This window comes from Prionailurus bengalensis, chromosome D4 (assembly GCF_016509475.1).
Source record: "Prionailurus bengalensis isolate Pbe53 chromosome D4, Fcat_Pben_1.1_paternal_pri, whole genome shotgun sequence".
Lineage (NCBI taxonomy): Eukaryota > Metazoa > Chordata > Mammalia > Carnivora > Felidae > Prionailurus > Prionailurus bengalensis.
This window is the reverse complement of record NC_057359.1, coordinates 26,954,256-26,966,833: the sequence shown is the minus strand read 5'-3', so window position 1 is coordinate 26,966,833 and position 12,578 is coordinate 26,954,256. Positions and strand designations below refer to the sequence as shown.

At 42.6% G+C, this 12,578-nt stretch overlaps 1 protein-coding gene across 2 annotated transcripts in view; it reads left to right on the top strand.

Annotated features, from left to right (window-relative positions):
* CD4H9orf153 (chromosome D4 C9orf153 homolog) overlaps positions 1-12,203 on the top strand; it is a 29,260-nt gene extending 17,057 nt beyond the window's left edge. For both annotated transcript variants that reach the window (XM_043565594.1, XM_043565595.1), the window contains exons 3-5: positions 6,445-6,536; positions 8,006-8,501; positions 11,955-12,203. In XM_043565594.1, coding sequence (XP_043421529.1) covers positions 6,471-6,536; positions 8,006-8,501; positions 11,955-12,178 — 786 coding nt within the window. In that variant the 5' untranslated portion in view covers positions 6,445-6,470 and the 3' untranslated portion in view covers positions 12,179-12,203. The remainder of the gene's footprint in view (positions 1-6,444; positions 6,537-8,005; positions 8,502-11,954) is intronic.
* The last annotated feature ends 375 nt before the right edge of the window (positions 12,204-12,578 follow it).

Here is a 12,578-nt window from a genome sequence, read left to right as displayed (position 1 = left end):
TATTCATTTTTGAGAGTGAGAGAGACAGCATGAGCAGGGGCGGGGCAGAGAGTGAGGGAGACACAGAACGTGAAGCAGGCTCCAGGCTCCAAGCTGTCAGCACAGAGGCTCACACTGGGCTCGAACTCACGGACTGTGAGCTCATGACCTGAACTGAAGTCGGACACTTAACCGACTGAGCCACTCATGCGCCCCATGAATATTTTCCTGTTCCATGATTTGGGGCTTTTCCCTTTGAGGTATCCAGTTAAATATTTTGTATCTCCATCGTCTATCTTTCAGATCTATCACTTCCTCTCCAAGTCATTTTTAATAGTTTTACTGATAAACAGTTCACATACCATTAAATTCTTCCCAAGTGCACAGTTCAATAATTTTAAGTATATTCAGAGAGTTGTGCAACCATCACACAATTAGTTTCAGAGCACTTTTATCACCCCACAAAGAAGCCCTGTATTGACTAGCAGTCACTCCCCGTTCCTGCATGCCCCCCAGGCTTAGGCTACTTTCTACTAATCTACTTCCCGTCTGCGTGGATTGCCTATTTTGTTCATTTCATATGAATACACTCATCCAATATGTGGCCTTTGCGTAATTTTTTCAAGGGTTATCATGTTGTAGCAGGTATCAGAACTTCATTCCTGGTTATAGCTGAATAGTATTCTATTGTATGGAAAATACCACATTTTGTTTATCCATTCATTACATGATGGGCTTTTGGACTATTATGAGTAATGCCACTGTGAATACTCCTATATAAGTTTTTGTGTGGACTGTGTTTTTATTTCTCTTGGATACATACCTAGGAGTAAAACTCCTGGATCATATGGCTGCTCTGTGTTTAACATTTTGAGGAACAGCCAAACTGATTTTCGAAATGACTGCACCATATTTTATTTCCACCAACAACGTATGATGGTTCTAATTTCTCTGAATCCTTGTCAACACTTGCTATTATCTGTTTTTATTACAGCCATCCTAGTGGGAATGAAAGATATCTTATTGTGGTTTAAATTTGCATTTTCCTGATATTTCATGATGTTGTGTACCTCATGTGTTTATCAGTCATGTGTTTGACGCAGCCACCCCTCTTGCCTGTTTTTTTTTTAAGCTTTTTATATATTTTGAGAGAGAGACAGTGCAAGTGGGGGAGGGACAGAGAGAGGAGAGAGACAGAGAGACAGAGAGAGAGAGAGAGAGAGAGAGAGAGAGAATCTCAAACAGGCTCTGCGCTGGCAGCACAGAGCCCCATGCGGGCCTTGAACCCACAAACTGTGAGATCATGACCTGAGCCGAAACCAAGAGTCAAATGCTCAACCGACTGAGTTACCCAGGTGGCCCCTTGCCCATTTTTAAATCAAGTTACCGTATGTGTCTTTGTATTGTTGTGTTGTAAGTGTTCTTGTGTTCCTGGACACAAGTCACTTGTCAGATATATGATTTACAATTTTTTTCTCCCATTCTGTGAGTTGTGTTTCCCCTTCCTTTAGGGTGTCTTTGGAAACACAGAAGATTTATTTATTTATTTATTTACACAGAAGTTTTAACTGATGAAGTTCCAATTTATCTACTTTATTATTCTTATGCTTAAGCTTTTGTTTGGTGTTGTATCGAAGAAACCATTGCCTAACCTAATATCATGAAAATTTACTCTTATGTTCTTACATAGGTTTTATAGTTTTACCCCCTACGTTCAGGTCTGTGATCCATTTTATGTTAATTTCATTGTATGGATTGAGGTAAGAGTCCAACTTCATTCTTCTGCCTTTAGATATCCAATTGTCTCTCTACCATTTATTGAAAAGACTATTCTTGGGGCACCCAGGTACCTTAGCAGGTAAACGTCTGACTCTTGATTTCAGCTCAAGCCATGATCTCACAGTTTATGAGATCCAGCCCCTCATCTGGCTCCTTGCTGACAGCACAGAGCCTGCTTACAATTCTCTTTCCCTCTCCCGCTGCCTCTCCCCCATTCATGCTTGCTCTCTCTCTCTCTCTCTCTCTCAAAAAACAAACAAACAAACAAACAAAAAAAAAACAGAAGACTACTCTTCTTCCACTGAATTGTCTTGCCCACCTTATAAAAATCAATTGATTATACTAGTCTTCCAAAAAGAACTTTTAACTTTTTTTTCCTGTTTACATTTTACTTTTGTTTGCCATAATAGCTACTCAACATTGCACTTCTTTGAATTTCATCTTTAACTCTATTATCTATAAATTTTTATTTAGATTTATGTAAAAGAGAAGGAATGCTGGATTGGCATTCTGGCTGATTAAATGAGAAGTCAGAGTAAGCACAGACTCAAGCAAGGATGCACAGAAGCACAGGAGATTGTTTCAGAAAACAATGAATTGGGCCAGCTGGCTGAAATGGAGAAGACGTTATAGCCTTGCGGTGGCATAGAAATATGACTTTTAGATCATGGGAAAGTGTTAGAAGCAGATTGTGGTTAGTTTTGTACGTCTGATCAGGAAGATATCAATCTTATCCTAAAAGTGAGTAGTAAAGAACCAAATTAGAAAAAAAGGACCAATGAATGGTTGGATAAAGAGGTGACTTAGGATAGATTACAAAAATAACAACAACAATAACATAAGGGCTAAGAAATGAACTAGAATAGTTCAATTTGAAGTCAGTCTTCTTAAAGTTTATTTTGAGAGAGAGAGAGAGAGAGAGAGAGAGAGACAGCATGGTCAGGGGAGGGGCAGAGAGAGAGGGAGAGAGAGGATCCCAAGCAGGGTCTGTGCCATCAGCACAGAGTCTGATGTGGCGCTCGAACCCATGAACCATGAAATCATGGCCTGAGCTGAAATCACAAGTCAGATGCTTAACCAACTGAGCCAGCCACACATCCCAGAAGTTAATCAGGCTTCTTATTAGAGGCATGGCAATGAATTTGGAAAGAATAGGTAAGATAGTTTTTAAGAATCAGTTTCAAAACAAAGGGGTAGTTAAGAGTTGAGATGGATAAAAATGAGGACTGTAAAAACAACATTAGAATTGATTAAGAAATCAGTATTGCCTTCAAGAATGCAATTTTGGGGGTGCCCGTGGGGCTCAGTCAGTTAAGCATCCAACTTCAGCTCAGGTCATGATCTCACAGTCTGTGAGTTCGAGCCCCGTGTCGGGCTCTGTGCTGACAGCTCAGAGCCTGAAGCCTGCTTCAGTATCTGTGTCTCCCTCTCTCTCTGCGCCTCCCCTGCTCATGCTCTGTTTCTCTCTGTCTCATAAATAAAAACATTAAAAAAATTAAAAACAAAATAAAATAAAATAAAGGGCTACGCTAAGGTTTAGTCAATGGGAATAGCCCAAAGTGAGAAGTATGTTAGTGAAGTCAGCATCAGAATGGATAAAAGCATCTTTGAGGGGCACCTGGGTGGCTCAGTCGGTTGGGCGTCCAACTTTGGCTCAGGTCATGGTCTCACGGTTTGTGGCTTCGAGCCCCGTGTGGGGCTCTGTGCTGACAGCTGGAGCCTGGAGTCTGTTTTGGATTCTGTGTCTCCCTCTCTCTCTGCCCCTCCCCCACTCACACTCTGTCTCTCTCTCTCCTTCAAAAAATAAATAAACGTTAAAAAAATTAAAAACAAATAAATTTTTAAAAAGCATCTTTGAGCTATGATCTGTTAATAGCATTCAACATGAGGGAGGTGTCCTCAATAGTAATTCTGCAAAGAGACACAGCAAGAAGCTAACCTGTCTTGTGTCCCCTTCCCTATTGTCAATCTCACGGTAATGAAATGAGTACAGATTTCTCAGATATTGCTTTGAATATATGTATGAAGGGTTGCAAGACGGGCCACTGATGTCGGAAATCATTTGTCTGCATCAGCAATTCGGATTAAAGTTCAGCGTGCGCGTGTAGTTGGGGCTCGAGCCAAGCCTTCTTTAAGGGGAGGAGAAGGGAGAAAAACGTAGTGTCCACCAGTCATGGGAAAAGGCAGTCCTCTCCCGGTGGGTGGCACCACCAGAAGACAGGTGGCTGCCTGGGAGACGCTGAGAGGTTTTAGATGAAGGAAGCTGGAGAAATATTTTCCTTTGCCAGAACTAACAAAAGTACAATCAAGTCTTATTTTAACTGGTGGTGATAGACATGTTTATGAAGCCACCATGCAAATGTAGGAAAGGGGGTCATCATGCTGCATTATATTGTCTTTTTTTGGTCATAGATATTGACATAGTGTACTCACTAGTGACTGTAATATATTTGGATATATGTGTATGTATTGTACATATATGTATTTGCATCTCTTTCTATTTATTCTGGATTTTTCTTTCTTTTGCTTTTTTTAATGTTTACTTTTGAGAGAGAGAGAGGGTGCATAAGCAGGGGAGGGGCGGGGGGGAGCAGAGGATCTGAAGCAGGCTCTGTGCTGACAGCCGCAAGCCTGATGTGGGGCTCGACCTCATGAACCACGAGATCATGATCTGAGCAGAAGTCGATGCTCAACCAACTGAACCACCAGGTGCCCCCATTCTGGGTTTTCCTGCTTTGCCAGGAACAGAAGAAGAACCTAATTGTTGTTGCTTCATCCCAAACACTTTTGGTTCTTCTCTGATTCTCATCCCAGTTACTGCAGCTACTAGTCAGGATACAGTGGTTCCCAGGAAGGTATTTTCCCTCCTACATTCCCTGATCTCCAACAGAGGTTTCACTGGAATAAATTAAATCAAGAATGTGAAGACTGTGGGGTTTATCTAGTATTTATTGCTGTGTAACAGTCCACTCAAACCTTAGTGTCTTGAAATGACTATAATTCATTTTTAAACTTTTTTTAAATGTTTGTATTTATTTTTGAGACAAAGAGAGACAGAGCATGAGCAGGGGAGGGGCAGAGAGAGAGAGGGAGACACAGATTCTGAAGCAGGCTCCATGCTCTGAGCTGTCAGCACAGAGCCCGACATGGGGCTCGAACTCACAGACTGTGAGATCATGACCTGAGCTGAAGTCGGATGCTTAACCGACTGTGCCACCCAGGAGCCCCTATAATTCATTTTTTAAAAAATTTTAATGTTTATTTATTTTGAGAGAGAGAGGGAGCACAAGTAAGGGAGAGACAGAGAGAGAGAGGGAGAGAGAGAATCCCAAGTAGGCTCTGTGCTGTCAGCACAGAGCCTGACATGGGGCTTGAACTCAAGAACCGTGAGATCATGACCTGAGAAGAAACCAAGAGTCAGGTCTTCACCAACTGAGCCACCCAGGTGCCCCTGTAATTCATTATTTGCCATAATTTTGGAGTTGGCCAGCTCAGCTGAGTGACTGTTGTTCTTCATTTGGGATCATTTGGAGTCACTCATGCAGCTGTAGCCATCTGGAGGCTCGAATGGGACTGGGTGATTCCAGATGGTCTCACTTACATGTCTAGTGGTTGGTTTTTGCATGGTGGCTCGGAATTCCAAGAGTGTGAAGCAGAGCTCCAAAGCTCAAGGCCTAGGCTCTGGCATTCACACAAGGCCACTTACACCACATGCTGTCGGTCAAAGACAAGCCCTCATGGTGTTGGTCAAACCCAAGCGTAAGGCCTGCCCACAGTCAAATGTGGGAGCAGGCTAGACTGCCACTTACTGATGAGACCAACTGTAAAGATTCTGTGCTGTTTCTTTCTTTCTTTTTTTTAAAAATTTATTTTTGAGTGACCTCTATACTCACCATGGGGCCCAAACTCAACCCTGAGATCAAGAGTCACACACTCTACTGACTGAGTCAGCTGGGCACCCATCTGTGGCCATTTAATCCCTCACAAAGGGATTAAACACAAGTCCGTCTGTAAAATGCATACTGGCATATCTGGCTCAAAGCAAATTATTTCAAAATGTCCATTGTTATTGTTATTTTATTATCATTATTATCATCATTGGCCTTTTCCTCTTGAATAAAAAGTACTTTTCCTGAGTAACAAATAAGTGAGTTTTTCTTTAGATAAACTGAAAGTTGTTCAAATATGTCAAACAAAAATCTTAAACCACCCATATAGGATTCTTTGAGTTAGTATGAAATGCCTGAGGATATATGTCATGTAAGAATTTGAGGTGTTTCAGAGAAAACATTTGATGGGCATGTGAGTAATTCGATAGTCCTAGAGGAAGAAGGCAACTTAAAATGGTATAAAATTTAAAAAGTAACCATAAGAGACTCTCAAATACAGAGGACAAACTTAGGGTTGCTGGAGGGGAAGTGGGTGGGGGGATGGGCTGATTGGGTGACGGGCATTAAGGAGGCCACTGTTAGGAATGGGCGTTGGGTGTCATCCTATGTAAGAGATGAATCACTGTGTTCTACTCCTGAAACCAAGACTACACTGCATGTGAACTAACTTGCATGAAAAAAACCCAAAAGGGCCTCGTTTATGAAGTTTTAGAGACTGTAAAGGTGTTACCCCCACCAGTATACTTTGCTGGATGTTTCATCTTTCACTTTGTCTTCTCTTCTATTGCTTTGTCAGGAAGTTGGGAATAAAATCCCAGCACAATGCTCCTCACCGGGGCCACCGATCCAACTGAAGATGAGATGGCAGACAAGCCTCCCAGGTGTTCAGTACGTGCTTACAATTCTGTCATAATCTACATGGGAAACGTTACGTTCAAACATTGTGTGGGGGGAAATGTGGAGCTACTGAATACCGGTGACAAGCCTGGGGGCCACAGGGAATACAGACATTCCTCTTCACTGACGTACGCTCTTTTGTCCCAGTGAAAGGCAACACTTCCGTGGGCGGGCCAGTGTGAGAGCTAAGTTGTCTTCGTGATAATGGCAACCAACTGAAAATGCCACTCACCCACCTTAGCCCGCTCTGTATTTGTTGCTGTTGCACAGAAGTGCCTAGGACCGAATGGGGGCCCTGCGTTGGGCTGACTGATCTAAATTTGGGCTCTCACTTTGGCCTTTTTGGCCTTCCAGCTGAGTGGCCTAAGAAGCTTTTTGGGATAATGGAATGAAGAGGCAAGATGCTCTGGAAAATGATATTTTATTCCTCCAATACGGGATTTTAAATAAGAAAGGTACTCCGAGGAATATTTTTGTCTTTGCCAACAACTACTGCCAAACACCCCACAGATGTAACTATTTTGCTTTGGTAAAATATCTCCATGAATTAGGACTTTTATAGTTTCCTTTGCACTGCATTCCAGAACATTCTAAGCCCTTCGGACACCAGGATGAAGCTTTGATATCCATACTATCTGGCTCTCTTTCTTCCTTAAGAGCAATGTAGCCTTCCTCAAAACAAAGGCTGCAACCCCCCACAGCTCTTTCTCTCCATTGCAGCTCGCTGAATTTCACAGTGGAAAAATCTTACAGAGTTTAGAGTCTAAGTTTGATGGGCTCCTTTCATAATGGAGGGTTTCAGTGACATGTTCTTAATAATATGTCTTTCTGGAGGGGCGCCTGGGTGGCTCAGTCAGTTAAGCATCCGACTTCAGCTCAGGTCATGATCTCACAATTCGTGGGTTCGAGCCCCACGTCGGGCTCTGTGCTGACAGCTCAGAGCCTGGAACCTGCTTCAGATTCCATGTTTCCCTCTCTCTCCGCTCCTCTCCTGCTCACACTCTCTCTCTCTCAAAAATAAAATACACATTAAAAAAAATTTTTTTTTTTAATATGTCTTTCTGGGAATGACTGAGATATTTGACACTTTGGTCTCAGTTCCACATTGTCATTCATTATTAACTCGGGTCAGTGAGGCAGACATATCTTCCCTAAGATAGATGCTCCTGTTTTGTTTTATTTTTGTTTATTTCTTTATTTTGAGAGGTGGGAAGGGCAGAGAGAGGAGAGAGAGAGAAACCCAAGCAGGTTCCGCTCCACACTGTCAGTGCAGCGCCCAACTCGGGGCTTGATCTCACGAACCGTGAGGTGATGACTTGAGCCAAAACCAAGAGCCACCCAGGCGCTCCAATGCTTCTGTTTTCATGGTTGTTTGTTATCCTCTTTATTCTAGGGTTTATGGGTCTACCAGACAATTACATTTTCACTAATCTCACGACTTCCCATTCTTTGTCCTACAGCTGCCAGAACTTTATGCATTTCTTGAGAATTTTAATAAGGAGAGCAAGAAATCGAGTCTCCGAAAAACTCACGGTATTTCACCTAGTGAGGCACAGGAAATGCTTAGTCAAAACCTCAATGCCATGTCATTCACCAGTGGAGCTGATGTGAGGGATGAAGACCCCCGGCCCATTTTCACGTGCAAGGTGGTTAGAAAAGAAAAGGAGCAACCAGAATCGATGACCGAACTGCTGTACCGAAGCTTGTTGACCAGCTCAACCTCTCCGGGGAAGGGACTCTCCAGATCCCAACAGAGGCTCTTGCGGAGTGGGATTCCTCCCCCTGCACACACTTTTCCTCATGAGATTCTCATCGATCACTCCAGCTCCTCGTCACTGTTCCCCACACAGAAGACTCAGAGAATTAACATATTACACGGGCTGGGCATTTCCAGGATCATGCCAGAAAATTTCACCTTTGAGCACAAAATTGCTAAGTACTTCTTAGTTGATCCAGGTAATCTACACGGATGAGGATGTGTGAGATGAAATTCGTGGAAATCTGACTGCAATTTTGACTTAGGTTGCCGGAGCCAAAATAGTCAAATATTGACCCCCGGGAACCTGGCAGTCACGGTGTCCACGACTGATGTGCTTGCCGCCTACAGCGCCAACGCGAGGTAGAGAACAGAGACTCGAGCATTCCAGGGTCAAATCTCAGGTCCAGTCTCAAAAAGGAGTATAGATGCAGTCCTTACACTCACCTTTACAACACGAGCAGGTTAAGCTTGGCCTCTAAAGCACTCATAACTATTTTTTCTTGTTACGTGAACTTAGCCAATTATTTACTGGAAGATGGCTTCTTTTTCTCAAGCATCTTGGCTTTAATGCAACTGAGAGCTTTTTTAGATACTTTTTCACGAACCTTTACCTCTTCTTTACTGTTACATTAACAAGAGGAAACTCCTCCCTTCATTTCTGATTCTTTAATAGGGAGGTATTCATAAAAGACCAAAGATTATTCAGAGAAAGTTGGAAATATATGGTGGCGAGTTTTAATGAGAAGGGAGTGTCTTATAAGGTCTCCATTTTCCTTAATTTGAGGGAGGTAACAATTTGTGAGTCTGTGTAGCTGTAAAAAAATGATAGATTAAATCAATGATATAAAATATTTGAACCTTTCTGAAGTAGGTTCTTGACTCAAGAGAAACCATCTGCACTGCAAATATTTTGACAACACCATTTTTATATTAAAAGTCGTGGGAGAGACAGAGGAGCAAACTTAAAGGCACAGATTGATTGATTAATTTGCTCGTATCTGGTCCAAGATACTGCAACAGTCTTTGCCGTAACTCCCCACACTGATGTCCTGACAGAGTCTAATGCAGGTTTCAGATTCCTTCGGTAGAGTCACACTTTGTGTGTTCTGGAGCCCAGGCAGAAGTAGAAATCGGGGCAATTATAGGAATGGCCTAGATAATCCACAGAAGTGCATAAGGTCAAGCCTTGGACCAGAGAGGAAAAGTCATGGAAAGTATTGGTAATCAGTAGATACTGCCAGAACTTATTGAAAAGTACTGAAGGCTTTGGATGCTTCATAGGATGTTTGTGGTTTTGCCACACCCACAGGAGACAAATTGTCCTCCCTTCCCTGGCTACCTAACTTCTCCAGGTCTCTCGTGTGGCCTTCCAGACTCTGTGTTAGAGTTTCTTCTCTGTCTTCATGACCTCGTTTCCTCAGATCCTTACGTAGGATTTCAGGCACACATCCTGTCTGTTCAAGGAACATGCATGAAGCCAGGTAGGCATCCATATGAAGAATACCCAGTAATTTCTTAGGTTTAATTGGTATTGTAACAATTCATCTTTTACAATCCTATATTCCCCAGCATTACCATTATTTTATCAGCCAGCCAGTTTCTAAAGTATTCTCAGCCCAGGAGAACTTTAGGACTCCTGGTGTACCAAAGAATGTTATAGAGCGTATCCTTACTAGCATCAAGCACTGGGGGAAGAAAAGAGAGTGAGTGCTGCCATTTTCTTCTTTTTTTTTTTTTTTTTAATTATTTATTTTTGCGACAGAGAGAGACAGAGCATGAACAGGGGAGGGGCAGAGAGAGAGGGAGACACAGAATCGGAAACAGGCTCCAGGCTCTGAGCCATCAGCCCAGAGCCCGACGCGGGGCTCGAACTCCCGGACCGCGAGATCGTGACCTGGCTGAAGTCGGACGCCCAACCGACTGCGCCACCCAGGCGCCCCTACCATTTTCTTCTTCTATCACATCAGTTACTCTTGCTAAGGCTAAATCATGTGGGATCATGTAGGTTAAGAATCTGTTTGACATAGAAAGCAAATGAAGATTATTTTTCTTGTACACATAGAAGTCTGGAGGCAGGCAGACAGTGTTGGGACAATGCTTTTTTATATTGTCAAGGACCCAGGCTCCACCACCTTTTCGTGTGTGGCTTTTGTCTTCATGGACAAAAGAGGTCTCCTTCACCTCCAGGTACTATGGCCACATTCCAGGCAGGAAAAGGGGCTAAGACAAAGGACCATATTGGCTACTTCTGTCCTCTTTTAATAGAGAAGCAAAACTTCCTCAAACACTCCTCCTCTGGTGACTTCTCCCTACATCTCATTGGTCAGAATTGCATCCAATAGCCACCCCTTACTGCTGGGTGGTGACTAGAGATCTTAGCTTTTCACCCTCTATAGTCAGAGGGTGACCCTCTTCTATAGAAGAGGACCGTAATGGGTATGGAATGAACCAACCTATAGTATCTACCATGGATCACAACATAAAGCTCTGTGGTAATCAAAATAATCAACTCTGTGGCTTTCTCTTGTCAGATATCCCTTTCCTTCCTTCTATAACCAGATCTTCCGATGCCAGGCCTGCCAAGATCTTGTTAAACTCCCTGACAGTTGGTAACTGCCCTTAGGGAAGGACTGTTGACCCCCAGTGTTCACCACCAATAGCCTGCTCCAGTATCTATTCCGCTAGGGAAGGTATTAACTCAATAGTAAGAGAGAAATAGATCAGACTTCCTGCTTGTTTGCTGTACCGTTATTCTCCTTGTATTACGTTTACCATGTTGGCTCTTTGGCCTCTGGCTTTACACTCAAATCTCTGCCTTGGGCCTTGCTTTTTTTTTTTTTTTTTTTTTTTTCTCTTTTGAAGGGTGGTGGTGGTTTACAATTTATTTAGTCATTAAAAGATCTGTTCTTGGGGCACCTGGGTAGCTCAGTCAGTTAAGTGTCAGACTCTTGATTTCAGCTTAGGTCATGATCTCACGGTTCATGAGTTCAAACCCCACATCGGGCTCTGCACTGACAGCACAGAGCCTGCTTAGGATTCTCTCTCCCTCGCTCTTTGTCCCTCCTCTCTCATGTTCTCTGTCTCTCCCTCAAAAATAAAATAAACATTTAAAAGATCCCTTCTTGAAGGGATTGTAACCACTAGTGATACCCCAAATTAGTAGGTCCTGAAAAAGTAGGGGAAACAGCCAAATTCTAGCTAAGCCACTGCCATTTTATACCCAGGGCTTAAGCCAACATCTTGGAAGAAATGACACTAGCAATCTATGTACTTCTAACCAATATTTGTCCCTGTATTAAGCCCTCATTAGGATCCTCCCTGTTGACCTCAGTGCTCTGTAGGGTCTCTCCATTTGTACATTATAATATCCAAGCACCAAATGAGAGCCCATCCACCTGCTATGGCCCTGCAGCATCCACTCCGGCCCAGTTAGCCAGACCCACCCAATTTCCTATTTGGAGGAAAGCTCTAGATCAGATGAACACTTTAGGTGACCTTTTAGTTTATAAAGCTCTAGAAACAGCTTTCCACCAGAAGGGAGAAGGAGACTCCAGTTCATCTAAGTTTCATTCTGTCCATGAAGCATCTCTGGATAATTGAAAGTTAAGTCACTCCGTCATGTAATTCTTTGAAAATGTGATTCTTTGCAGAAAAACAATTCATGGATCTAAGGGATCTGGAGTGGAGGTATTACAAGGGGATCGTGAAGTGCAAGCACGGTACTTCAGATTCATTCATAAATATAAAATACAACAGTGAGAAGAGATTTGTGGAGAGCCAGCAGATGCCTGGTGTTATTTCCCCCCCTCTAGTTTATAGGTCTTTAGTCATTTATCCTCAGGTTGATTATCCAAAAAGTACAACTTCCTCTTAAATAAAACATGTAGCTTATTAAAATATCTTGGATGTAGATTTTGCTTTTGACAGCGTTGAACTTATACGTGAAAAGTAAAGAAGCAGAGGGGAGGAGCCGTGGAACATAAGAGCTGGATCCATACAATATTCATGGAAGTCCAAAATCAAGCCATTAATATGGAGAAAAAAATTCGAATTGATCTGTTTGGGTAAGACTAGGTTTGGACTTGTGAAACCCATCTGGACCAAGGCTGAGGCAAATCTGGATCATGTGAAAGGTAAGGATACCGAGGAAGAAGAACTACCAAGTAAGAATACCTCTTTAAAAAGTAAGCACACGAAGAAGTATATTATCATAAAACTAGTTGGTAAATTTAACAAATGGAAGAATTAACCCCTGAGGATATAGAGATCAATCT